Raw genomic sequence first — 26,476 nt, 5'->3', positions numbered from 1 at the left:
TCATATGTTAGGATATGGCTAACTGCTTTTTTGCTTTAGTAACTTGCTTACACAGATACCCAAAGGTTGTTTTGAGTTGCTTAATCACTTAACTTGTCAGAACAGACTGGTTTTTACTTGCTTGTGGGATCCTAAAGGTCTTCTTGTGGTTTTCCCCTTTTAAAATTCCTCCCTCAGCTGGGGGGTGGTGGCACACACTTTAATCCCAGCACTCAGCAGACAGAGGCAGGCAGATCTCTGAGTTCAAGGCCAGCCTGGTCTACAGAGCGAATCCGGGACAGCCAAGGCTACACAGAGGAACCCGGTTGAAAAACAAAACAACAGAACAGTTCCCCCGACATTCTTCCCTCAACCCCCTTTCAAGGCAATCTCAAATTTGGCTCAGAGATTGTCGGCCTGCTAGCAGCTAGTCAATAAATCTTTTAATTATAATTGGGTTGAGTTTATGGTCTTTTCCCAGGGGTCACAAGCTCCATAACAGTTTTGCATGGCAACCTGCATCCTTCCGACGAATTCCTCTCCTTTGAGGGAAAGTTAGCTTCTCTTCTGAGTATCTAATTGATTCCGAAATGGCATCTGTTCTTAGAGTTCCTATAAGGAGACAGACGTGGAAGAAATAGCTATGATATGGTTAGGAATGCTGCAATCCAATGCAAATGAGGATCACATGGCTAGCAGAGTACATAGCACACTAAATACCAGTATCTTGGGAGGTATAGGCAAAGCAAGGAAATGAATATTGGATAGAGTGGATGTGTATGAAATGCCTAGGCAGTACTTAAAGGCAATGCAAATTTAGGAACCCACAAGGAACTTTGGCATGATGGATACATAAGATTCCAGGGGATCTGCAGCAAATAGAGGGCCTGTGGTTATTAGCGGGGTGTCAATCATTTCATGCCAGAGTTTGGGTTTATGAAGAAGGAAGCTCTGGCAGGCATGTATATAATGCTTCAGAAAGGTTGCTGTTAGACGTGTGTAAGAGGAACGGATAGGCAGAGGGTCACAGGCTCACCCAAAGTGTGGGCTGTGGCGCATGACTTGTAAGCCCAGAACCTGGGAAGCAGCAGCAGTTTGAAACCAGATCTGTCTCTATAGCAAGTTTCAAGACAACCAGGATTATAGAGAGAGACCTATACAAATGTCGTAAGCTTAGATTAGACAGACTGAGTTAAAATGCTGGCTACTTACTCCCTGTGTGACCTCAGATATTCTCTCTGTGGTGTCGTCATTCACAAAACGTGCCAACGAGTTTCTGCCTCCTAGTGGGTTGTGGGGTGGACTGAGAGATCTTTGTAAACCCTTACAGATGTGAGTATCCAGTGATGTCATCTGTTAATGTTATGGTGATATTAGAGTCTGGCCAATGGGATCACCACAGCAGGTCAAGTGAGAACTGAAAGAAACATAAACCCAGGCCCTAGAGGCCGAGGGTGGTGGCCCACACTTGTGATCCTAGCACTTGGGAAGTGGAGACAGGAGAATTGCCGTGAGCTCAAGGATAGACTGGGCCACAGAGTGAGACTTTGTTTAAATGGAGTAAAGACAGGCATTCTTTAAGTGCTTAAAACACGGGATGCCATATGATTTAGCCCCACAAGGACAATTTTGAGAGTTATATATTATATATTAACAATGATACTAGAACAGGCATACATTGGGGAGTATGGTCACTCTTCATTATTAGTCTCACATGGGTTCAGCTTCTAGATGTCCTTTTACGAGCACCGGCAAAGCCCAGCTTATTTAGTAGCAAATATGTCTGCCCTAGCTTCCTTTCTATTGCTGTAACAGAGGCCATGACCAAAGGCAGTGTGGGAAGAACATGGCTTACTTCAATTTACACCTTCTAGCCTATCGCCAATGGAAGCCAAGGCAGGAACTGAAAGCAGAGGCCATGGAGAAAGGCTCCTTACTGGCGTGCTCAGCCTACATGTTTACACAACCTGCTCAATGGACTGGGCCCTCCCGCATTAATCATTAATTAATAAAATGCCCATAGGAAAAATAAATGCACCATAGGCCAATCTGAAGGAGGCATTTTCTCATTTGTGGTGCTGTGGTCCCATATGACTCTAGCTTGCGCCAAGATGACAGGAAACCAGCACAATGTCCAAAAGAAATTTGGGTTGCTTGTGTTTTTCATGGGGGGCGGGCAGGAGGAAGCAAGTCACTGACGTCAGTATCTTGTATAACCCAGTCTCGCCAGGGTTTGCTCCTCAGATGAACCAAGCCTTCCCTGGAAGGGGACAACCATGCTCTTCCCCCGGCATCACACAAGATGTGAGATATGGGAAGGTAGGTCCTCCAACTTTTATTTAGGAACTGAGTGACATAAATGTCATGTTAGCAGTAATGGCCTTCCTTTATCTTTACAATAGAGGCCAGGAGCTGCCCCAAGCTGTCTCCAAGGACAGGAAACTTGCCCTCTCTTGTTCTCTGATGAGCTCAACATCACACACCAATCAGGGCACCAAACAGATGTCATAAGTGCTTATTTAATGTTTTTCTGTCAGCTTAGCAGCTGAACATGAATCTATTGATATTTTAATTATTGTCTGCGGCCCCATGGCCCTGCATTCAGCCCCCTGCCCACCATTCAGGCATCAGCTGTGGCAGAACCTGGACCATACATAATTGTAAACTAAGTCTCTATTGTTCTATTTACCAACAAAGACTTGGAAGTCAGATGTTGGGGTGAAAACCTGCTAGATCAGAGAAGCTGGGAAGCAACCAGCAGACCTTCCTTTTCGGCCAGAGACACTGCAAGAGACACATCTCTCTCTTGTCCCAGAACCAAAAGGAAGCTCAAACTCTCCTCCCTGCCCTTCTCTTCCATTGCACCCTCTCTATCCAAAGTGCGGGCTTCTCTAAGGCTAATTTCTGTTGGCTAGCTGCTGGTTCTGCCCCCTCGATTCAAGGTAAATTTTTCTGGAGGCCCACAGTGTAATCTAAATATCCTACATGTATTGGCTATTATGGTAGTATATGCCGGGTAAATATTCCTAATTGTCTAGGAAGTAGGAGCAGTTTTTGATCATTGCCTACACAATTAGGAATATGTGCTCAGAAACCTGCAAGATACAAGGTCTCCCAGCTTGCTTTCACTAGGTTCCAGAAGGGAACAGTCAAGGCGGTCAAAACTCTTTTGCTAGGGAGTCACCACTGCCCTTTTCAGAAGCCACATCTCCATTAGTAACCCTTGTTCATGGCCAGGGGCGTGCTGTTGAGCTTTTGCCCTCACACATGGCCAGGGAGTTGAGAGAGATGAATCCTCAGTTTCTTACTTGAAATGCATGAGGTCATCTCCTACCTGGTTGCCATCATCCTAGGGTTTCTGCATACCAAAGTCCTGCCTCTGGGTCCCACTATCTCTTTGACAATGGAAGCTAGAGCTCTCCTCAGAGACCGTTTCCTTTACTCTGGATAGCTCTGGTTTGTAACATGATGGCCGGCTTGTTGGGGTTTCTGTCCCGCCCGGTACCCCACAGCCAGCAAGCCCCAAAGAAAATCACACACAGGACTCCATAAGATTATAAACTGATTGGCCCATTAGCTCAGTCTTCTTATTAACTAATTCTTACATCTTATGGTAACCCTTAATTCTTGTCTGTATTAGCCATGTGGCTCAGTACCTTTTCCAGCAGGGCAGGTTACATCTTGCTTCTCTGTGGTCTGGGCAGGAATGGAGGAATGGGCTTCCTCCTTCCTAGCCTTCTCCTGTTCTCATTGTCCCGCCTCTACTTCCTGCCTGGCCAATCAGCATTTTATTAAAATACATGATTGACAGAATACAGATATTTCTCCTGCACCACTGGTTGGTCTAGATGCTTTGGACTTGGCAGGTCAGAGCTTACTTCGTATTTATTTTTCTGAGTAGTGAGCGGTGATTTCCAGTCAGCCCTGAGCCAGCTGCCCCCATGCTTCTGTCCCTCCCCAGCCAAAACACAACCTGCAACAACAAGGACTCCATTGGAGGTTTATTGGTGGACGTAGAGGAGCGTCTTGGCATAAGCACCATCTCATCTCTCCCGTGGTTACTTGGTCCACTGTGGGACGCAGCATTAGACGAGGCAGGGCTGGCTGACACACATTCTGGTCAGGTGTTAGGGTCCCAAAAAGTTCTCTCCTAAGGAGCTGGCTACAGGAACCTGTAGGAAGCTCTCGTTTGGGTTCTCTTGTTCCCAGAGGCTGTGGGTCAAAGTAGCTCTCATGGGCATATTAACTGAAGATGCCACCAGCGGGGGTGTCTTGTAGCTGTTGGAGCTGTCGATTTCTATGGTAGTATCAGTTTGTCTGTGGGAGTCCAGAGAGCCCCAGGTCATAGAAAACAACAGAGAGGAAAGAAAACAGCGTTAGACTCCACTTACGGGCGGGAACAAAGACCTCAGCAGTAAAAAGCACCCGCTACGTACGTTTTCAGAGGACTTAAGTTTGGCTCCCAGTATCTGTATGGCACCTTACAATTGTCTATGGCTCCAGCTCTAGGGGGTCTGATGTCCTCTTCTGGTCCCCCCAGGCTCTACAGGCAAAACACTCTACGGGCAAAACACCCATACACATAAAAAAAAAAATCTGCTTAAATAAACTGTTTTTTAAAGGATGGAGATAGATTCAGTAAGAGCGCATTCTTCTTCTCTGCCAGAGGCCAGCCCGAGTTACACAGTAAGACTTTGTCCCAGAAAAAAGGAAATAAATAAAAACAAACTCCGCAGGGCCTGGTGGGCCACAACTTTAATCCCCGTACTGAAGAGGCAGAGGTAAGCAGATCTTTGTGAGTTCAAAGCTAACCTGGTCTACAGAGTGAGTCCCAAGCTACCCAAGAGTTAAACAGTGAGACGCTGTCTCAAAAACAAGCCAACAAACAAAAACCCGAAACAATACAGAGGGGTGCGATATACTCCGGTAGTCCTGCACTTGGAAAGTAGAAGCAGGAGGGATCAGTAGTTCAAGATCATCTGTCTTAGAACAAAACTGAAACAGAAACTCCAAACAACAAAATAACCCAAGAAAGCTCCTAAGAGGAAAAATCAACTTAAATCATGAGGAAATGGAAAGAGAAGTTGATGACCCTGCTTGGGGGTTTTGTTTTCATGTATGTTTGTTCACCACTTGTGTGCCTGGTACCTGAGGAGGCCAGAAAAGTGTGTTAGATTCCTTGAAACTAGACTTATAGACGGTTGTGAGCTGCCACGTGGTTGTTGCGAATTAAGCCTGAATTCTCTGGAAGAGCAGCCAGTGCTCTGAACCAATGAGCCATCACGTTGGCTCCAAAGAAAGAAATTTTTTTTGGAGGCCGAGGCAGGAGGATTACAGCAAGTTCAAGTCGATTCAGAGCTATAGAGTGAAACCCTGAGTCAAACATGCAAACAAAACCAAGGGGCCAGGACTGGGGATGTAGCTCCATGGGTTGTCTTTGACTGGTATACATGAAGACCTGGGTTCAAACCCTAGCACTTGGGACGTGGAGGCAGGGGGATCAGGAGTTTGAGGTTACCCTTGGCTATATAGTGAGTCTGAGGCCATCGGGGCAATAAGAAGCTCATGGGGGAGGGGAGAGGAGAGCAGAGGAGGAGAAGAGAGAGTGGGACCAGGTTGAGGGCATCAAGAAGGTAGTCTAAGGTATCAGACATGTTAACTTCCAAAGTGAGGCTGTTTTTGCAATCTGAAAGAACCAGATTTTCTTTTCTAAAAGGGCACCATGTTCTGTAGGGACTGTCCAGAGAAGCAGCTTTTAAAGCCATGCAACAAAAATACTCCCCCCAGGGGGGAAAAATCACAAATTAAAATATAAAACAAATTATGTGCTGATGGTAGCGTATGAGTTATATTTGTCCTGCATGTAGGGGTTCAATCTGTGGCTGCTTTGTAAGGGAATTAGTTGAAACTTGGAGCTACGAGGAGCCTTTGGTCACTCACTGCCCATTTTACACCAGAGGTAGAGAGGACAAAGGAGAGGCTCTCCCAAGGGGCCTTTGGGATTAGCAAGTCAGTAGCAAACTGACTCATTTACTAACTCACATTTCTTGGAATTAATTTACTCATTTTTCACTTCTATTGTGCATCTGCCATTTGAAAACAGTGGAGTTTATCCCTGGAATGAGCATTCAGATGCCTGGGTGCCAACAGAACCTGCTTTCAAGCACAAGCTTGGGGACAACGTTGTGTGGCCGACTAGAATAAGAACTAGAGCTGGCTGGATAGAGAGTGTTGTAGGCCCCATGAATCCAGGCTAGGGCGAGGGATACTGGAGCTAACAACACAGGACTCACCTGTCTCCGGTGAGTTGGTGTCTTTTTGAGAGCCCTAAGAGACTGCCGCTGGTCCGCTCAGCCGCCAGCAGCATTACAGTCTCACTGGGCTGGGAGGATGTCGGCACGCTGCTTTCAGGCTGTGTGGGGAAATCCAAGTCAGAGGGTCCTACTGCTATGGGAGCATCCATGCTCTCCCTGGCAGGGCCTTGAAGGAGTCTGTGACTGACTTCAGTTTCAGGCCTATAAGCATTAATTCACAATATTGCCAGGCCAGGGACGGGGGCCTCTGGCAACAGCACACTTTCTCTGGTGTGCTGTGGAGGCTACACTCTCCAGAGGGCACAAAGTGGACCTTAGAGCAGCTGATCCAAGGTGATTGATTATCAAAACACCAAACATACACCTTGGTGAAATCAGCTTTAAGAATTTATATTCTGAGCAATCATCTGCCAGACTTTGCACCAGCACTTCTTCACTGGGCAGGGAAGTCCTCACACCCCAAGGGAGCTCAGTGTAGTGGTGTGTACGTGCAACCCTAGCAACTCAGGAGGCTGCGACAGGAGGCTAGCCGGAAGCGTGAGGGCAGCCTGGGCTACACTGTGAATTCCAGCCCCGCCTAAGCTATAAAGGGAGACCTGTGCCAACAATAGCACACACACACTAAATAAGTAAATGATGAGTAAATACAAAAAGACAATAGCTCGATGGTAGAGCAAGCAGAACACTTGTCTAGCATCGAGTATGCGGGAGGCCCTGCATCTACCCACAACAGGAGGGGAAGCTGTAGGAGCTGAGGCAGGGAGATCTTGAGTTTGAGGCCAGCCTGGGCTATGTAGCGGGATCCCATCTTTACAAAAAAGCAGAAAGAATAAGTCTATCAAGACATATGTAACTATGTTCATATTTATCAAAAAGTAATTTTCATTTTAGGAGTCATTCAGATATATTCTACTGTGGTCAGCAAGTGATGTCTAAATGAGGGGAAGGGCCCATGAAAGGATATAATGCTTTAAAATGTCGATGGCATTGCATTCAGTAACATACATTCTTGTCCCTAAAATCCACGGGGATCGGTTCCAGGATCTACCATCCAACATCCAAATCTACTATACTCAAGTTCCTTATTCCAAAGACGGAGCTTTGGCACATGCCTCGCATAACACAGTGCTATGCAAGTAGCTGCTCTCCTGTATTGTTCAGGGAACCACGGCAAGGGCACAATATCTCCTCCTGAATATTTCTGATCCAAGGTGTTGAGTGGATTCGTGGATGAGGGACTTGCATATATGAAAGGCCAAGTGTCCATTTGCATGTGTGAGCATTCTATGTGCAGGAGTAGGTACATGGAAACACGCCTCTGTTTACTTTTCTGCAGACGCTGGGGGGCCTCCGCACTTACTGTTGTTTCAATGGAGGAGTTGGGTATCTTGGGCACCAGGCAGTGGGTGAACTGGATCCTCGGGTCTTTGGTGGTGATAGACAGACCTTTCTGCAAAATTTTTACCAAGCGGATCCAGAACTGAAACACAGCCTGTGGATGTTTCTCGTGGAGCCTCAGGTAGTAGATCTTCTCAGTCACCGTCCTAACCCGAAGGATGCGCTGGGTGTAGTCATAGATCTGCAGCTCCACATACTTCAGGGGAAGGATCCTGGGCATGATCAGGAAGTTTGTGTGTTGGCACCTCCCCCACTGCCTGGAGGGCGCTGGCCGAACAGAGCTGCTCAAAGGGTGGGGGCTGATTCCCCTCTGATCGTTTGCCTGCTCTTTGTCCCTTAGGAAAGACTTTGCATGACAGTGAGTGTATGCCTAAATCCTGCTACCTGGGAACTGAGGGCCTGAGCTACGGGACTTTGTCTCAAAAAATATTAAGTAAAAATAATCTGCCCACATCAGTCACCACTACTGTTACTGGTGCACGCTGTCTCAGTTCTCATAAAACCCTTTCTTGAGGGAAAGATAAACATCACAAAGTATGCATTTGTAACAGAGGCTTGGAAAAGTTTGGTGAGTGAGGGAAGAGGTGACTCAGAAGATTTAAAAAAAAAAAGCATTTTGCTGTGCAAGCATCGAGGACTGAGTTTGAATCCCCAGCACTCATGTTTAAAAGAAAAAAATGCAGACATTGTCATGTGGGCCTATCGCCTCAGGATTAGAAAGAGGTGGATCCTGGGAGGTCACGGCCAGCCAGCCTAGCCAAGCCAGTGAGCCACAACTTCAGTGAGAGACCACGGTATGGGAGTACAGCAGAATATGACAGAGCAGGACATCCAACACGTCCTCTGGCCTTGCACCCTGACACAAACATAAACATGCTTGTATCTATCCAACATCACACACACGTGCACACACGCACACACACACACACACATGCACGCATGCACGCACACATGTATGCATGCACGTACACGCACAGTGAGTTGGGCACAGTGGTCACCCTTGCACTTGGGAGGCTAAGGCAGGAGGATTAGGCGTTTAAAGTCACCCTCAGCCACCCAGTGTGAGGCAAGCATTGACTACAGGAGACCATGTCTCAGAAAAACAGAACCCGAATTTAAAAATCTCAAGATTAGTTTACAATGAAATCTTCGTAAGAGGGAAATAGAACAAAGATTTCTTAATTTCTAAGCCTTTCCTTCCAGCTTTGATTCCTGGAATCAAATAAGTGAGAAAGGTGGATGTCTCTATATATTATTGAGGTTTTATGTTTTTCTGTTCTTTTCTGTGATGCCCTGTCCTCATCTCCTGAGTTCTGGGATGAAAGGTTTGTATCACTATGCTCAGGTTATTCAGTGCTGGGGGTCAAACCTAGGGCTTTGTGTGTGCCAGACATACACTCTGCCAACTCAACTATGGTTTTCCTTTTTCTTTTCTTTAAGGTTTAGTGTGTGTGTGTGTGTGTGTGTGTGTGTGTGTGTGTGTGTGTGTGAATGCCACATATATGTAGGTATCCTGCAGGTGGTTGTAAGCTGTCTAACATAGCTGCTGGGAACTGAACTCAGGACTTCAGGAAGAGCAGCGAGCCCCTTCTCCTCTGAGTCCTCTCTCCCTATGCCCCCCCACCTTTTTCTGAGACAGGCTCACCATTCTGGGATTTGAAAATCTTTTTTTCAACCTCAACATCTCATAGCCCGATTTGATTTGAATATCTCCATCTTTGGGCTGGTGAGATGGCTCTGAGGGTAAAGGTGCTGGTTATTAACTCCAATGACATGAAATCAATTCCCAAAACTCACATAGCAGGAGAGAAGCAGCTCCTAAAAGTTACACACACACACACACACACACACACACACACACACACACACAGACAGAGAGAGAGAGAGAGAGAGAGAGAGAGAAGAAAAACAAAAGCAAACATTTCATTATCTCTTGTCTTTAAAAAGAAAATCTCAGTCTTCTTTTTGAAAACCCCTACATCTACACTGGCAAAACACAAGGAAGCCAAGGCTGGCACTCTCCGAATTTTAGGAAAACCTGGTCTATATCATGAGTTCTAGGCAAGCCAGGGTTACATAGGGAGACCCCATCTAAAACAAACAAAAAAACCCAAAAAATAAAATAAAATGAAGCCAAGACCCTCAGACACTGGAAACAGGAGCTGCACCCCTACTCCGCAGCTCTGCAATGCACTTGCTGCAAAAGGACACTAAGTAAACATGCATCTCATCAACAGGTGGATGACTCCACAGAACTTATGAAGAGCATTGCATTTTCTTCTGATCTGAAGCCCACCTGCACAGTATGCATATACCTGTCAATCATCCCACAGCCCCGTCCCCTCTCTCCAGCCTTTACCTGCTGAGAGTGATGACAGGGGCACCAGGTGTGCTACAGGTGGAAAACGGACCGTGAGGCCAGGTGACGTTGGCCATTAGGAGGACGTTGGGGAGTGGCAAGGAGGGCACTGACGAGGTTACCCCGATTATCATAGTGGCAGATTTTTCGTAGGCGTCCATCCAGTTTCCTTGCTTAGTGACCTGGAAGCCAAGCCCAGACACACGGGTCAGAGAGTGAGAGCAGGCAAGGAGGCAAGGGGTGGAAGGACATAGATCCCAGACAGGGCCACTTTGGCTTGGTGAACTAGACCGTTACCTGCCACTGGTCCCTTTCATTGGTCTCCCCAGACATAGTCTGTGGACCACAACAACCCTGTGTAGTACTGCTTTGTGTCCAGAAACACATCTAAGTTTGAAAAGATACACTGGTCACTTGGGAATTGAGGCAGGTGAATCAGCACTTCAAGGTCCTTGGTTTCATACGGAGTTAGAAAGCAGCCTGGGGTACATGAGACCCTGTCTCAGAACGACAAACAGAAAGATGTTCAGTAAGAAAAAAAGCTGAGTGGCATTGAAAATTTTACACTTCCGTCCCTGGGTCAGAGAAACCAGCATAGCTTGTTAGCTTGCTTTCTTCTTCTTCTTCTTCTTCTTCTTCTTCTTCTTCTTCTTCTTCTTCTTCTTCTTCTTCTTCTTCTTCTTCTTCTCTCTCTCTCTCTCTCTCTCTCTCTCTCTCTCTCTCTCTTTCTTCCTTTTTGGTTTTTCAAGACAGGGTTTCTCTATGTAACAGCTCTAGCTGTCCTGGAACTAGCTCTTGTAGACCTGGCTGGCCTCGAACTCAGAGATCCGCCTGCCTCTGCCTCCCAAGTACTGGGATTAAAGGCATGCGCCACCACCACCCGGCTAGCACAGCTTTCTAATGACCTGTAAGGGAAGAAAGTTCTACAGGAGAAAGAGAGTAGAGTGGGAAAGACCCAGGAAGCTCAAGTGGAGGAGGCTGAAGAACTTCCCTCAGACAAGAGAGGGCAGCTTATTGCAGGGCCTCAAACATCAGAAGAACTTCCTCTGCTTCCCAAAATATGTGGGGGCAGGGGCAGGGCAGGGGCAGTGAACCACCTGCACAGGGGCATTGGCTCAGCTCACCCTAGAAGTGCGCAGAAGCTGTGACCTTTAAAGGAGCCATCAGTAACGTGGAGACACCCGTGTTTCCAAGACCAGCGGCCTTCTCCCAGTGTCCTAGCCAGCTCTGGCAACTCTACATCCCACATGGGAACTGGAGACGAAGAGAAACCCCTAGGAGGGTGGAAATTGATTCCTACCAGTCTAAGTAATGCTTCAAGAAAAATGAATTCTGGCCAGGCAGTGGTAACATATGCTTTCAATCCCAGCACTCAGGAGGCGGGACAGGTGGATCTCTGTGAGTTCAAGACCAGCCTGGTCTATAGAGCAAGTTCCAGGACAGCCAGGGCTACACAGAGAAACGCTGTCTCAGAAAAACAAAAACAAACAAGCAAAAACAAAACAAATCTGATTTTAGGGAGAGAAAAAGAAGTGACATCTCTGAGAGCCCATGCTATGAAATAGAATTTGTAGTCCTTGCAAAACAGAAGACAGTACCCACTGAGAGTAAGTGCCAATAAATGCTGGGAACTAGTCCTGTGTAAAAGGAAGGAGTGGGCTGCTTTCCCGCCTGGATCCCGGCTAGCTTACCCCCAAAATAATTACACGGAAACTGTATTCTTTTAAACACTGCCTGGCCCGTTACCTTCAGCCTCTTATTGGCTAACTCTCACATATTGATTCAACCCATTTCTAATAATTTGTATAGCACCACGAGGTCGTGGCTTACCGGGAAAGATTCAGCATGTCTGACCTGGCAGCTTTATGGCAGGCAGCTCTCTGCCTCTGCTTTCTTCCTCCCAGAATTTAGTTCTGTCTTCCCCGTCTATCTATGTTCTGACCTATCAGGCCAGGCAGTTTTCTTTATTAATTAACCAATGAAAGCAACAGATAGATAGAAGACTCTCCTACATCAGTCCTGCTTTGGGGAGGCCATAGGGTAGCAGTGATATAGAGAACAGAGGAGAGAGGAAGAAGTGGATCCAACTGAGGAGTGAATCATTCTAAGTAAAGGCAGGGCCCATTCAGAGGCTCTCAGCAGTGCCAATATTAGGTCATATAGAACAAAGTAAGAGGACAAGTCCACTGCCAAGACACCACACTTAAGAGGGATGACTAGGAACTGCAAAGGTCTGGATCCCACATTACTGCTCTCTCACCCCAGGCTTGCTAGCTCATCTCCCAGGAATACAGGTGGGGCAGCACAGGAAAATGGGGTACCAGGAACCCTGAACATAGTTTTCCCAAACTGGGACCATGGTGGGAAGTAGCTCATGGCTGTGAGTCTCACAGTTAATTCCTAGACCCACCTGGAAAGGTTCCCACCATCTTCCCTACGGCTCCCTGGCTCATTTTGTGGGTCCTGACGTCAGAGCCTTGATTCTGCCCAGTCTCTCCACCTTAACTTGGGTACTTCCAAGTCCCTCTGCCTGCTCGTTCCCTACCAGAACCTCAGCAATACCCGCAAAGAGTGGCTGTGGGACCCCTGCTGTCTGGCGCACCGTTTTCAACCGCCAAAGTCCAGAGGGAATGCCCTGGGTGTCTGTAATCATGCATTTCTGGTCCAAATGGTCTTGGATAGAGCTTGCTTAGACAGTTACCGCTGATCATGGTTGAATGGAGCTCCTTGTACACCATGAGGCTCCTTTCAGGGCTAAAGAAACAGCTGGACCACGAGGAGTGTTTACAGCTCTTACAGAGAATCTGGAGCTCAGTTCCCAGCACCCCAATCATGCAGTTTACAATCACCTGTAACTCCAGCTCCAGGGGATCTGATGCCCTCTTCTGGCCTCCCAGGGCACTGCACTCGTGTGTACAGATAGACACAATTTAAAATTAAATAAATCTTTAAAACAAACAAATAAATAAACAAACCCTTTTAAAAAGATGCTTCAGATGAGTGTAGTAACACATACCTTTAATTCCAGAACTCAAGAGGCAGAGGCTAGAGGATCTCTATGTGTTTGAGGCCAGCCTGGTCTACATAGCTCCAGGCCAGCCAAGGCTACAGGTAAGACACATCTCAAAACAAATGAACAACAACAAAAAAAGCCAAACAAACAAACAACGTTCTTTCTTGTACCAAACCACTACTTAACTCTTTGCAGGACGTCTGAAGGGTGTTCCTCACACTACAGTCACAAAGGGAGGTGATTTTGGGACCTAGACCCTTTGGTTCCCTCTGGTGTCCCCCACCTTCAGGACTCATCCCTGGGATGCAGGAGGTACCTGGATGAATGTGCTTTCAAACACCACTGAGTCAGAGAACAAGTTGAATTCTGGAGAATGAATGAGTTGACAGAGAAGGCCATCTTCTACTCCAAGTTCCACTCCAGGGCCCGGGTCCATGACCACAGGAGGGAGGCCCCTAATTGTACTCATTGGTTCTTAAAGAGAATGGGCTGGGGAACATCTCTGGGGCTCCACACAGACCCAGCCCAACTCCAAGGTGTTGTTGGGACCACTGCTCCCCCCCACCTCCCCAGCTCCAGTTCCCCCGCTTGCTTATGGTTGATCATGTCCACCAGAGCTGGGAGGGCCTGTCAGCTCACAATGGCAGCAATGACATCAGGGCATGCGATGGCTAACAACAGGGAAGAGAGAGGAGGACCGGAGGAGGATGTCTAAGAGTGTGCGCTGACTGCAAACCAGAAGAAAAGTCCCAGATTCTACACATTTGCCCTTGCCCCGAGCAGGGGGAGAATGACCTTCCCAAGCATACACCAAGCCTTTACCAAGACAGCGAGCCTTTCAGATAAACTGGGGATAGGTCTCTGGGGAAGTCACAGGCTTGGATCCTCTCTCATCACTGGAGGCCTCGCACAAAAGCTCTCTGTAAGTTCAAATTGTTTACCTAAAGTCAGGGGACCTGCAGGACGGCTCAGCAGGTAGAAGGGCTTGCAGCCCAGCCTGAGGATCAGCATGTGATCCCTGAGATCCGCAGGACAAAAGGGAAGAACAACTGATTCCTCAGGTCGTCCTCTGGCTTCCATATGCAGCTTTGTGCAGATGTTCACACACACACACACACACACACACACACACACACACACTAAAAACAACTAAATGTGATGAAAAAAAAAAAAAAAAGCCAGACTCTGATCTACCCAGGATAATGGGATGGAGGAAAGGGAATTAATTTTCTTTACCCCATCTTACGGGGAAAAATGAGATTTTAAAAAATAACAACCAGGCTGTTACTTGTTTATAAAGTGTGAACAAAGGAGGAAGCAATGACTTGATGGTGTGTCTGCTGAAGCCAGCTCGGAATGAGCCACCCAAAGAACTGGGTGGGACATGTGTCCCTGCAGTGTCAGGTACTTGGGAAGCTGAGGCAGGAGGACTGCTCCAACCAGGGGTTTGAGGCCGGCTTAGATCTCATTCAGAAAACTTTAGTAAAATATACAGATCATTTCACGAATCCATCAGGGCCCATACTGGTCTCTTTCTTTTCAACCATATTGCTGAAGTAAACCCCAGAAAAACTTTTTTTGGGTGACATGGATTTCAAAGTATTTCATAAATAAACACCGGTCCTTTTCTTTTCATTATAGTATTGGCACAGGCTCTCAATATACAGCCCTGGCTGCCCTGGAATTGAGTGTGTAGATCAGGCTGGCTTCAGACTCAAAGAGCCGCCTACCTCTGCCTCCCAAATGCTTGAACTAAAGGCATATGCCACCACACATGGACAATAAACACATTTTAAAATAATGCATCATCAAAGCAATTGTAAAATGTTTAGATTGGGTGTGTTAGGAATTAGTAAAATGAAAACAACTTGTCCAAAGATATGAGTTTTAACAGTTGATTGTGGAGCGGCGACTCACTCCTGTAATCCCAGCACCTAGGAATCTCAGACAGGAGGATGGCCATGAGTCTGTGGCTAGCCTGGGTTGCTTATTTGAGGGCAGCTTGTACTACAGAGTGAGCCTCAGTCTCAGAACGAAAACCGAACCAGACAGGCAGCACTCAGTGTACCTGAGCTCCTTTCAGCCAACAGAACGTGCTCTGAAAAGCCAGCTCCCACGCACTTAGGGCGAGGTGGGTACCGTGTTACAGACCCAGAAAAGGTCATGGTACCACACGTCAGCCCTTCTCTCTTTTCTCGCTCCTCAGCCTGGCACACCTATCCCCTCTCCTTTCTGTTCCTATAACAAACTACGCCTTTCTGCAGCAGAAAGAAAGAAAAGAGAAAGAAATGCTACTAGTCATGAAGAGACACACAATTCCCTCTTGACCACAGGAAGAGAAACATACTACATTCGTGGATTCAGTTTCAAGACGCTCACAACACACACACACACACACACACACAAATTTTTATATTTTCATAAAGCTAAAGTGACCATCATATTTATATCTTTTCATCACTAAGGTGAGATTTGTTCATGTAATAAATATTTATTAAGTACCTACTATGTGCTAGGCAGTATTCTGGGTGCTTGGGATACATCAATTAACAAGAGCTGTTTTTTTTCCTCCAGTACTGAGGACTATACTTGGAGCCTTGCACTTGCGAGGTGAGTATTCAACCACAGAGGCAGACTCTTACTATTTATTTACTTCCATTTCTGTTTGTTTAAGATAGGGTCTTACTGTGTGGCCTTAGCTGTCCTGTAATTCACTATGTAGGCCAGCCTGGCTTCGAACTCACAGAGATCTGCCTGCCTCTTTTGAATGCTGGGATTAAAAATGTGCACCACTACTTCTGGCCCCCAAAACTTTTTGCGATGGGATTCAGAGAGAAAGAAAAAATTATAGAGTGCACTGGAAGGTTCTATAGAAATAAAAGAACTAAGCCGGGTGGTGGTGACGCACACCTTTAGTCCCAGCACTTCGGAGGCAGAGACAGGTGGATCTCTGTGAGTCCAAGGCCAGCCTGGTCAGCGGCACCTTTGCTGCAATGAAAACTCTTATGACCCAACTTCAGCCATCTTTTTTCCCCCTTTATTTCCTCTGTCTTCCTTTCTTTGCCCTGTTCTTTTATTCCTTTCTGTGGTTTTGAGTGTGCGACAAGTGAGTGTATCTGTGTGTGTTTTCCTATGTGGGGTGTAGCCGTGAGCATGGGATCTGTGTAGCTCAGAGGACAGCCCTCAGGTATTGACCCTTACCTTTCACCGTGAGACCAGGCCTCTGTGCACTGTGTACCCCAGGTCAGGCAGACCAGCAAGCTTCTTTCAGCTCTCCTGGTCCTTGGCATCACGGAAGCTCGCGCTATCCTGCTATGGGCTTTTATATGTGCTCTGGGATCAGAGTTTAGGTAGTCAGCTTGTCAGGCCAAGCATGACACTGAGTTTATTTGACCTGTCTATTCATAACTGACCACACGCTGTTCTAAAGGTTGAAGTTTTACAGAACTGATAAGATTAATTTGAAAATGGTTTTTTCCTCCTTCCTTCTACCCGCCCCCTTCCTTCCCTTTCTATTGAATAGGGTGCAACAATCCCTTTCTCCTCAGCGTCCACTAGATGGCAATAGAGCCCAGACCGCCAGTAAACATTTAAAACTTGCTAGAGTTTTCTGCACCTTAGCCCCTCGCCACATCACGTGTTCCTACCGTCGAGACGTACTTCCCAAACTCAGCAGGCCCCCAACTCCCTTCATTTTAGCTGGTCCCAGTGCACGCTTGTAACCCCACTACTCAAGATGCGGCAGAGGCGCCGGGATCACCATTTACGGCCTACTTGAACTACATAGACAAGGCTGCCTTGTGAGATGGTTCTCTCCCCACATGGGGTGGGCTGTGTCCACACAAGCACACACACACACACACACACACACACACTCACTCACTCACTTATCACACACACGAAACTACAGGGGAAAACAAATCAGAAGAGGCTCTTCATTAACACCTACCTCCAAATAGCTTCCTGCGCCTCAGTCTTATATAAATGTCTGTCACAGAATTATCATCTGCGTTTTGTTGTTGTTGTTGTTTGTTTTTTTGTTTTAACCTGCTTTCCCCTCTAGGGTCTTATGCGCTATTGGAGGAGGTCAGTGAGGACGGAGTCAGAATTCCGGAGGTGCTGTATGCAATGTGTGGTCCATCTCAGCGGCTACGTTGCTGTAACAACGCCGCCCCTACCCCCAACCTCTTCGCACAGTAAAGGCTGGTTTCCCTCTCTCCAGGGCTCTTCTCTGTGGCATCATCCCTCCAGGGCTTACACCAACGGAGAAGTTCCGTACAGACCAATCCTAGTTCCCCAAGCACGGTAGGGGGGCTGGCGGGGGTGGGGGTGGGGGAGCTTCCACGCTGGGACTCAGTCCTCACCTGTTCCAAAGCTACTCAGAATTAGTTCTATGACCTCGCTCGACCACAAGGGGTCAGGAGTGAGCTTCGAGGCAGGAGTGGTAGCGTTCACTTGTAATCCTAGCGCACGAGGCTGAGGCAAGATTGCTGTGCCTTTGAGTCCATTTGAGACACAGTGAGAGTGTCTCAAAACAAAGGAATGCAGGAATATTTGGAGACTACAATGACTACCACTAGTAGCCTTCCTGGTAGGCCATTACCAAACTCTCATCTCTCCTGCAGGTAAGACACCCTTACTTTTTGTTTTGTTTTGTTGTTTTTATTGAACTATATATTTTTTTTCCACTCCCCTCCCTTCCTCCGTACTGAAAAAATAGTCCTCAGTACTGAAAAAAGGAATAGCTTTTGTTAATTGGCTCCAGGTTCCTGCCACGAGCTTCTGCCATGGCTTCCCTCAATGGGGGACTGCCAGCTGTCCTTTCTCCCTAAGTTGCTTTTGGTTATGGTCTTTATCACAGTAATAGAAAGGAAGTTAGGACACTAGACAGCACTCTGTTGGCTGAGCTACGTGCCTAGGCCCTAACTTCTCTCTCTCTCTCTCTCTCTCTCTCTCTCTCTCTCTCTCTCTCTCACTGTTTTTGTTGAGCTACATTTTTTTCCTCCACTCCCTTTCTTTCCTGTCCCCTTCTGCCCTCTCCTGTGACCCTTATGCTCCATTTACTCAGATCTTGTCTTTTTCACCTCCCTTTGTAGATTCTCTTTGTTGTCTTGGTTCCCTGGGGTTGTGACCTGTAGGCTGCTTTTTCTTTGCTTTATGTCTAAAAGCCACTTATGAGTGAATACATATTATATTTGTCTTTCTGGGTCTGGGTTACCTCACTCAATATGATGTTTTCTAGATCCATCTATTTGCCTGCAATATGTTTTCTAGATCCATCCATTTCAAGATGTCATTTTTACTTATGTGTAGTACTCCATTGTATAAATGTACGACATTTTCTTTATCCATTCTTGAGGGGCATCTAGGTTGTTTCAGATTCTGGCTATTACAAATAGTGCTGCTATGAACATAGTTAAGCACATGTCCTTATGGTATAATTGAACATCCTTTGGTATATACCCAATAGCGGTATTGCTGGATCTTGAGGTAGATTATTTCCTAATTTTCTGAGAAATCACTGTACTGATTTCCAAAGCAGCTGGACCAATATGCACTCCCACCGGCAATGCAGAAGTGTTCCCTTACCCCACAACCTCTCCAGCACAAGTTGTCATCAGTGTTTTTCATCTTGGCCATTGTGACAGGTGTAAGATGGAATCTCAAAGTTGTTTTAATTTGCATTTCTCTGACAGCTAAGGATGGTGAGCATTTCTCTAAGTAAGACACCCTTATTCTTACTACATCTTCCCTCAAAGGGAAAAAAATTAAAAATTTTACCTACAATTCAAACTTAACAAGTTCTGAGTGTGGTCCAAGTTTCTCTCCCAGTGTGGCTGAGCTGTGTGTGCCATGCTTCCACACATCTAACACATGGTAACAGGAGGAGGCCCAGCTACCAGCGGTCAGGCAGATGAGGAGGAATGGAGGTGGGGCACAACATCCTGAGATTGTGGACTACCAACCAGCCAGAGTGGTGAGGGCACCTCCCTCCAGAGGAAGGGGGAGCACTGTTTAGGCAACTGTTTCTTTATGGGAGCTCAGGTCTGGCTACAATATAACCTTATTGTATAACCTTATTGTCAACCATATTGACAGTCAATATGTCCTTGACTGATAAAAGAATTGCAATTAGCTGGGCATGGTGGTACAGCCCTGTAATTCCACCAATTAGGAGACTAAGGCAAGAGGGTTGCTAAGAGTTCAAAGTCACTACAGACTATGTAGCAAAACCCTGTCTCTAAATTAGTGTGCATGTGTGCACACAAACAAAGCCAACAAACACTATATGTATGACATTAGCTTACATAGAGGGCAGGTGTGTGCCACCATGCTGGGTTTCCAGTTATATTTTTTACTTGTACAACTATTAGTTTATTGGGGGGGGGACATTTGTGAACATCAAAGAACAACTTACAGGAGTGGGTTCTCACCTTCCACCATGTGGATCCTGGGGGTCAAATTCAGGTCATCAGGCTAGGCAGCAAGAACTTTTACCCACTGAGCTATCTTGCCAGACCCCCAATAACATTTTTTTTTCATTTACATTTCTTTGTGTGTGGGGGGGGTGCCAGCATGCCACAGTATATGTGTGGACTTCAGAGGACAACCTGTGGGAATCAGTTCTCTCTCTCCACTCTGTAGGTTTCAGAGATCAAACTCAGGTCATCCTACTTCTTGACGAGTGTTTTACCTGCTAAGACCTCACACCATCCCTCCAAACACAACGGCACTACTGCACTAATGAAATCAACTGTAACCTCATCAGTGTCAAGACTAGCTTACCATATGCCCAGAGCAGATGTGACAACATATCTTAAACCTCAGCAATGAAATCACAAGTTCGAGGCCAGCCTGGGCTACACAGCAAGACCCAGTAAAGAAATCGCTTCTTGAACCTTTGGCTAAGAAAAATGCACTATGTACCTAGAATGGGGAGTTTGGCAATACACTGACTTCCACACAGCACAGATAAAATGAATTCCTATGCCAGTTTTATCAGTCAGTTGAATTAAGAGCACCCAGGAAGCAGGGCTGGCTGAACAGGATGCTGTGTTCCATTCCTTTCTTGGGGCAAAAGGAAATCAAATTCATAAAAGAGTGTACGTACAATGATGAGAGAAAAGATAAAGTGGCTTGGGGCAAAGTGAGCACTTTCACATGCAGCACGTGGGATGGAGTGGCGGAAAGGGGGAAGGGACCCTCTCTGCCTGTCACCATGCCACCCGCCTTTAATCCCAGCACTTGGGGCAGATGGGGCTCTGAATGAGAAGCGTCTGGGTCACTTCAGCTACACAGAGTTCTAGGCCAGATGGGGCTAAGTGGTGAGACTTCCAAAACAAAACAAAAGACGCTCTTCTGCTGTTCTATAAAGGTGAAGCAGCTCAGATCTGGGTGAGGGCAGAAACACCGCCTGCAAGGTAGCTAAACCCCAGATCCTTGAGGCTTGGGTGGAAGGATCTTAAATTCGAGGCCTGTCTGGGTCGCTTCGCGAGCTCTCACAACACAGGCTGTTGCAGACAGTAGCTGACCTAGGTTGACAGCAAACAGAGTTAAACAGCCGCATGCATAAGACAATGAAGAGAACCGAGTCGCCAAGAACTGGAGGATTGCTTGTCCTCTTTTAGACTCAAGGAAAGGCTAGGACAGGGCATTTTTCTTAGAGACGGATCAGTCCCAAGAAGACCAAATGGTCCTTGGGGGAATTAATGCAACAATCTGCCTTGAAGACAAGTCTCTTACATAAAATGGCATTTTATCTGCAGAGGAGTCAAGCATATCCTAACATACGCTTACCCCTGAGTTACTTACAGTACCTAACATGATATAAAAGTACTATATTGCTGCTCTATTTTATTGTTTAGGGAAAAATGAAAAATGTCTGATCATGGGCAAAAATAGTTCATCGTGGGCATAATTTTAAAAAAAATATTTTGGGGGGCTGGAAAGATGGCTCGGCGGTTAAGGGCACTAACTGTTCTTCCAGAAAACCAGGTTCAAAAATCCCAGCACCCACATGCAACTCAACACTGTCTGTAACCCCAAGATCTGACACTCACACAGACATACCTGCAGGCAAAATACAAATGTATTTAAAAGTAAGTAAGTATAAAAAAGTATTTCCAGGGCTGATTTAGTTTCAGCGGTATAGTGCTTACTAGTACGTACAAAGCCTGTTCAATTAGTGTTCAATCCTGAGCACTAATAATCAAAAGCTCAACCTACAACTGGTTGAGTCCCTGCAGGCGGTTATGAAGGATCAATTGTGATAGCCTATGCTCAAATACCTAACTGGCTGATACAGGGCAAACCTGAAAAGCCCTGTCCCCAAATATGTTTAAACAAAATTTTTTGTTTGTGCTCAGTCTTGCTACGCAGCCTTGGCTGTCCTTGGAACTTTTAGCAATCCTCCTGCCTGAGCTTCCTAAGTGCTAAGGATCGTAAGCATATACTCCAATGCTTAGTTCCTAAACAAAGCTCTGAGCACTTTCTTGCTCCTAAATTTGAAAACACTAAGTTTAAGTATAAGCCATCCCATCCTTTAGAAGGTAAAGGCAGGTAGATAAGAAGATCAAGGCCAGCCTTAGCTACAGGAGACTCTCAAAAATAAAAATGGCCAGGCATGGTCGTGGCACACACCTTTAATCCCAGCACTAAGGACAGCCTGGTCTACACAGGGACCTTCAGGATAGCCAGGGCTGCACAGTGAGACCTCATCTCATAAACAAATACATAGATAGATAGATGATACATACATACATACATACATACATACATACATAGACAAGGTTTACTTGAAGATCTAGGATCTAAACTTTTCCTTACTAATTTCCAGGGCAGACATGTCAACATGACACATAGTGGAAACATATATAGTCACATTTATTACATTAGAAAAATTCATTTAAGCCACACAGTGGCTGGATCTCCCACACCCTGAGCGGGTCTGATCACCCCACAGCCCTCTTTAGACATTATTTACAACGCATGCGGACTACACTGGAGGAAGAACTTAATGTACAACTGAGACCTGGATGCTGGATATTCCAACCTCTCTCACTTTATAGCCAGCCCATAATCCCTTAACTGCTGTCCAAACAGCTCTCATGGAAGAGACTCAGTATCAAACCAACGAGAAGATACTTAGGTCCAAAAGAGTCCTTCAGGACAGAGGGCTGAAAGAACCTGACTCTCCCAACAGCTGAAGCCGGTACACCCTCATCTGAGAGCCACACTGCAGAGGACAGCAAAGCCTACGTCAAACGACGGGAGAGTGAGATTCCATCCCATAGCGGGACGGACAACCCACTCACACTCCTACATTAAATAGGCCCCTTTCCAGGGTAAGCAACATCCAAAAAAGGCCCTTCCAAGCCCAGTAACAGTTCTTTGGAGACACCGACGCTGCCGCTTCGGAAATGGAACACTTGGTTGGACATGCTGAAATTGATGTGCCAAAGTCCGGCTGCAGCTTGGTTTTATTGTACTCCTCCAGATGGATGGTCTGGAAGGCCTTTGGGAGGCTCCGTGTTGGCTAGCTGACCTCTGGCGACCCAGGGGCTCCCAGGTACTGGGCTCTCCAGTAAGCCCTCGACTGACTCCATCAGTCTAACAAAGATGGACAGCAGGGTCAATACGACCCCCAGCAGATAGAGGTTCAACATGTACTTCATGGCTGCAATGCCCAGCTCCTTTGCAGGGGAGTAGAGCTGCCTTCTGCTTCTAGATCCTGTGAAGAGAGAGGAAGAGTCCATAATCTAGTCTCTGGGCATGTGTATACATCCTTGTTTTCACTCGAGGAAGAAAGACCCTGCCAGCCAGAGAGCCTGCATGTTTGCTTACAGCAGCATCTCCAAGTATATTTGCACGACAAACGCCACGGCTGAAGAACAAATCACACTCTGGAACAATTTCAAGAACACTGCATAGAACTGCTTGTCTTTCCTTCTCACTCCCTCCAGAATCCTGCTATGTAGCCCAAGCTAGCCTCATACTTGAAGCAATCCTCTTGTCTTTGCCTCCCAAGTGCTGGGATAACAGGTACAGTCGACACATTCAGCTACCTTTACTTCTCTTGAAGACCATTCCTACCAAGAGCAATGTACAAGCCCTATGTTACAGTGCCGGTATTTACCTTTATATAAGGGAAACTATAAGAGAATCATGATGGAGAGATGGGGCTCAGCCATTAGCACTGGCCGATCTTGCAGAGGACTGGGGTTCAACTGCCAGCACCCACATGGCAGCTCACAATCATCTGTAACTCCAGTCCCAGGGAATCTGACACCATCTCTGGCCTCTCCAGGCACCATACAACCATGATGCATAGCAAACACAAAGACAAAACATGGAGGCAAAATGCCCATACATAATATACAAAAGAAAATGCTAGATGTGGTCAGTGGTGCATGCCTGGGGCTACACAGTGAGTTAAAACCTAGCCTGGGCGCCAGGTGGTGGTCCCACAGGCCTTTAACCCCAGCACTCTGGAGGCAGAGGCAGTCGGATCTCTAAGGCCAACCTGGTCTACAGAGAGAATTCTAAAGAGAAACACTGTCTTGGGAAAAATAAAAAAGAGGCTCAAACTATAACTCAAGTGGTACAGAGAGCTTTCCCAGGATGTTAGAGCACCACAGGAATGAAAAGAACATACCCTAGATAAGGCAATCTGTGTAGTCTCTTCTCAATCACACATTTGATGGCAAACTTCTTGAACGTCACTATAAATATAAATGATATAGGTGGCAAAGGCCTGTAATCCCAGCTGCGAAGGAGGCTGAGGCGGAAGGAATGCATGTTTAAGGTCTGCCCCAGCTACAGGGAGAATCAGAAGCTACTATCGTGAAGCCTTGTCAAGTAAACCGTTAGAGCTGGCAACATAGCCAGCGGTATAAGCCTTAGCATACACGAAATTCTAAACATATACCACAAAATTACTGAAAGTTAAATCAAGTTAATTTGTCCAAGCATACTTGAATGCTTTCAAGTAGCTTAGGCATTCTGGAAGGTACTTTGGGCCACGCGATCATCCTACAGACAAGAGCACAGCCTTCCGAAGGGCAGCTACGACACAACACTCCAATAGAGACATTAGAAAGGAAAAGAGAAGGGCGTTTGGGGTACACATGATGGGCGAGCACTGGTGGCTCAAGGGGTTCACAGACTGGGCCAGGCCAAGAGAGCCGAGGGAAGCTCTGAAGGCACAGTCCTAAAGAGAGCCCAGGCAGCCCGATCGGTGGGACTAGGGATCCAGGACTCGACCTCCGGTCTGGAGGGTCCTGGGCCAGTTACCTCAGGAGGAAGAGTCAGGAGACGGCTGCTCGCTGTCACAGCAGGTCCTGCAGGCTCAAGGAGGAAGGTCCTTGGAGTCGCAGCGTGGAAGCTCCACGCAGGCACTGCTCGGGATACGAAGAAGTAGCAAGAGAAACGACGCCTCGAAGCCCCGCCCACCAATGGCCGAGTTCCCGCCCCCGGGGGCCGCGCATGCGTACCGAAGCCGCACGCACGCTCCTCCGGGGCACGTCCGCTGCTCGCCCTGCCCCTGCATCAGCTAGCCTGGTCATCGGGGTTTCCGCAGAGGGTCGCGGCAAGCACGCGGTTTGCGGATGACTCACTGCTGTCCGGAATGGGTCTGGCGTGAGGATCAACCCCGCCGGCCTTCTAGAAAACCAGAATCCAAAAGGCGCCTTCTCACAACCCTCCCGGTCACCATTCTTGAAGTGACGCCACTTGGGGGCGTGTAGAAGGCCCGGCATGGGTTCTTTTTTAAAGCTGGTTCTTATTGTGTAGCCCGGGCTGGCCTCGAACCCTCCCGAGTGAAAGTGAAATATTCTTCTGGCATTAAGGCGTTTGGACAAATCACTTTGCCCTCAGTGGATCCGGTCCCCAGTGAGGGCATTGGACTCCTAGATGCTTTTTGTTTTCATTCATTTAAAATAAACGACTTGCTTTAAAAGGTGCCTTCAGCTTGAACTAGAGAGGGAGGAAGTCATGGTCCAGGTTTCAGACCTGGAAACTGATCTATCTGCCTTACCCGCCAGCCCCGATCAAAACAATGCAGACATTTTATCTCCAAAGGGGAATCTCATAAAAGATTTCCTGGGGAAGCCGAGAATGGGAAAAGACACCCCCCCCCACCTCCGCGCGCGCGCCTAGAATTAAGGGCAGTTCTAATAGTGAACATCCACACATGGAAAGTTGTGAGTGGCCCTATGCCTTCTCAGGATGAAGTGGACTGGGATCGGAGGCAGGGATCGAGAGGCTCCCCGATCTCTAGGATCGGCGAGTCAGTGTACCGAGCAAGAACCAACTCTGTGTGTGGGAAAAGCCCTCACTTCTAAGCTAACCAGAGTTGAAGGGAGGAAGCAAACTCTTGCCGTGACCTTTCCCCTACTTTTCAGGATGTCTAGTCAGTCGAAGAGAGGGCGGGGATGCCCGGAAGAAGAGAGACGTGCTGGCCGACAGACAGAGGTCCGTGGGATCAGTTTTCCTTGAGCAAACCACATTAGTTTTGGTTCATCGTTATGCATAGCGTCTGTGCCCCTTTACCTAGAATTCCACTTCTGGGAATTATCCCTCAGGTAAGCTTCCACCCCTGGAGAATGGAGTTACCACAGTACTGTATCCAGTTAGGAAGGACAGAGAAAGCCCACAATAGAAGCTGGTTCTATAAGTCATGGGACATTCATACGAGGATTGCTATAAGCCAGGAAAAGAAAAGGCAGTTTGCACACACACACACACACACACACACACACACACACACACACACACACAGAGTCTCCACAGTGTGTTGTTAAGAAAAGGTAAGTATAGGGGCTGTAGAGTGTTTACCTTTTTATTCTAGTACCACCCATAATCCCAGCATTTGGCAGGTGGGTGCAGGAGGACCAGGACAAATTCAAGGTCTTCCAGTACCTAGTGAGTTGGGTACCAGGTTATAAGCAACACTGTCTCAAAACACCAGGGCAAGGGCAGGCTGATCTCTAAATTCAAGGCTCGCCTGGTCTACAGAGCCAACGACTTTCAGGATAGCAGGACTACACACAGAAGAACTAAAATAAATGAATAAAACAAAACAAAAACCACTGGTATATGCCATAATGCCGATGAAACTTGAAAACATTATGGAAATTAAAAGGAGCCATTCTCGAGGCCAGAGAGGTGGCTCAGAGTTACAAACCCTGGAGGCTCTTCAGAGAACCTGGGTTCAGTTCCCAGCATCCACATAGTGCACCTGTCTCACAGGCACTGCACACATGCAGGAGAAACACTCATACACATAAAACAACTTGAGACACATGTAAGAAACACTCATACACATAAAGTAATTTAAGACACATGTACGAGTCCATTTAGGCAACACGTCAGAGTAGACAGATCTAAAAAGAGACCACAGAATTTAATGGTCAC

General features: G+C 46.9%; 2 protein-coding genes across 3 annotated transcripts; both read right to left on the bottom strand.

Annotated features, from left to right (window-relative positions):
• Positions 1-3,965: 3,965 nt before the first annotated feature.
• Positions 3,966-13,662, bottom strand: Garin1a (golgi associated RAB2 interactor 1A). Its single transcript, XM_048451030.3, has 5 exons — positions 13,380-13,662; positions 10,051-10,232; positions 7,654-7,903; positions 6,273-6,391; positions 3,966-4,296 (listed from the first exon to the last, which is right to left on the bottom strand). The coding sequence occupies exons 1-5, from the start codon at positions 13,530-13,532 to the stop codon at positions 4,107-4,109; spliced, it is 894 nt and encodes a 297-aa protein (XP_048306987.3). The 5' UTR covers positions 13,533-13,662; the 3' UTR covers positions 3,966-4,106.
• Positions 13,663-21,925: 8,263 nt separating this feature from the next.
• Positions 21,926-24,514, bottom strand: Hilpda (hypoxia inducible lipid droplet associated). Of its 2 annotated transcripts, XM_085684013.2 has the most exons (3): positions 24,356-24,514; positions 23,718-23,784; positions 21,926-22,793 (listed from the first exon to the last, which is right to left on the bottom strand). In XM_085684013.2, the coding sequence occupies exon 3, from the start codon at positions 22,735-22,737 to the stop codon at positions 22,543-22,545; it is 195 nt and encodes a 64-aa protein (XP_085540139.1). In that variant the 5' UTR covers positions 22,738-22,793; positions 23,718-23,784; positions 24,356-24,514; the 3' UTR covers positions 21,926-22,542. The 2 variants fall into 2 exon arrangements, with proteins under 2 accessions (XP_085540139.1, XP_048306985.1); XM_048451028.3 differs by lacking the exon at positions 23,718-23,784.
• Positions 24,515-26,476: the final 1,962 nt, after the last annotated feature.

This window comes from Myodes glareolus, chromosome 25, assembly GCF_982192425.1.
Source record: "Myodes glareolus chromosome 25, mMyoGla1.1, whole genome shotgun sequence".
NCBI classification, from domain to species: Eukaryota; Metazoa; Chordata; class Mammalia; order Rodentia; family Cricetidae; genus Myodes; species Myodes glareolus.
The sequence above is the reverse complement of the archived record's forward strand: the minus strand, read 5'-3'. Positions and strand labels throughout refer to the sequence as shown.

Bases quoted from the DNA above. Each gene is read 5' to 3' on its own strand.
- Garin1a (XM_048451030.3), bottom strand. From the start codon at position 13,532: ATGAGTACAATTAGGGGCCTCCCTCCTGTGGTCATGGACCCGGGCCCT. The intron at 7,904-10,050 runs GTAAAGGCTGGA...GATCATGCCCAG, and splicing joins CCTGTCATCACTCTCAGCAG to GATCCTTCCCCTGAAGTATG. The intron at 4,297-6,272 runs GTGAGTCCTGTG...GGACTCCCACAG, and splicing joins CACCAACTCACCGGAGACAG to ACAAACTGATACTACCATAG.
- Hilpda (XM_085684013.2), bottom strand. From the start codon at position 22,737: ATGAAGTACATGTTGAACCTCTATCTGCTGGGGGTCGTATTGACCCTG.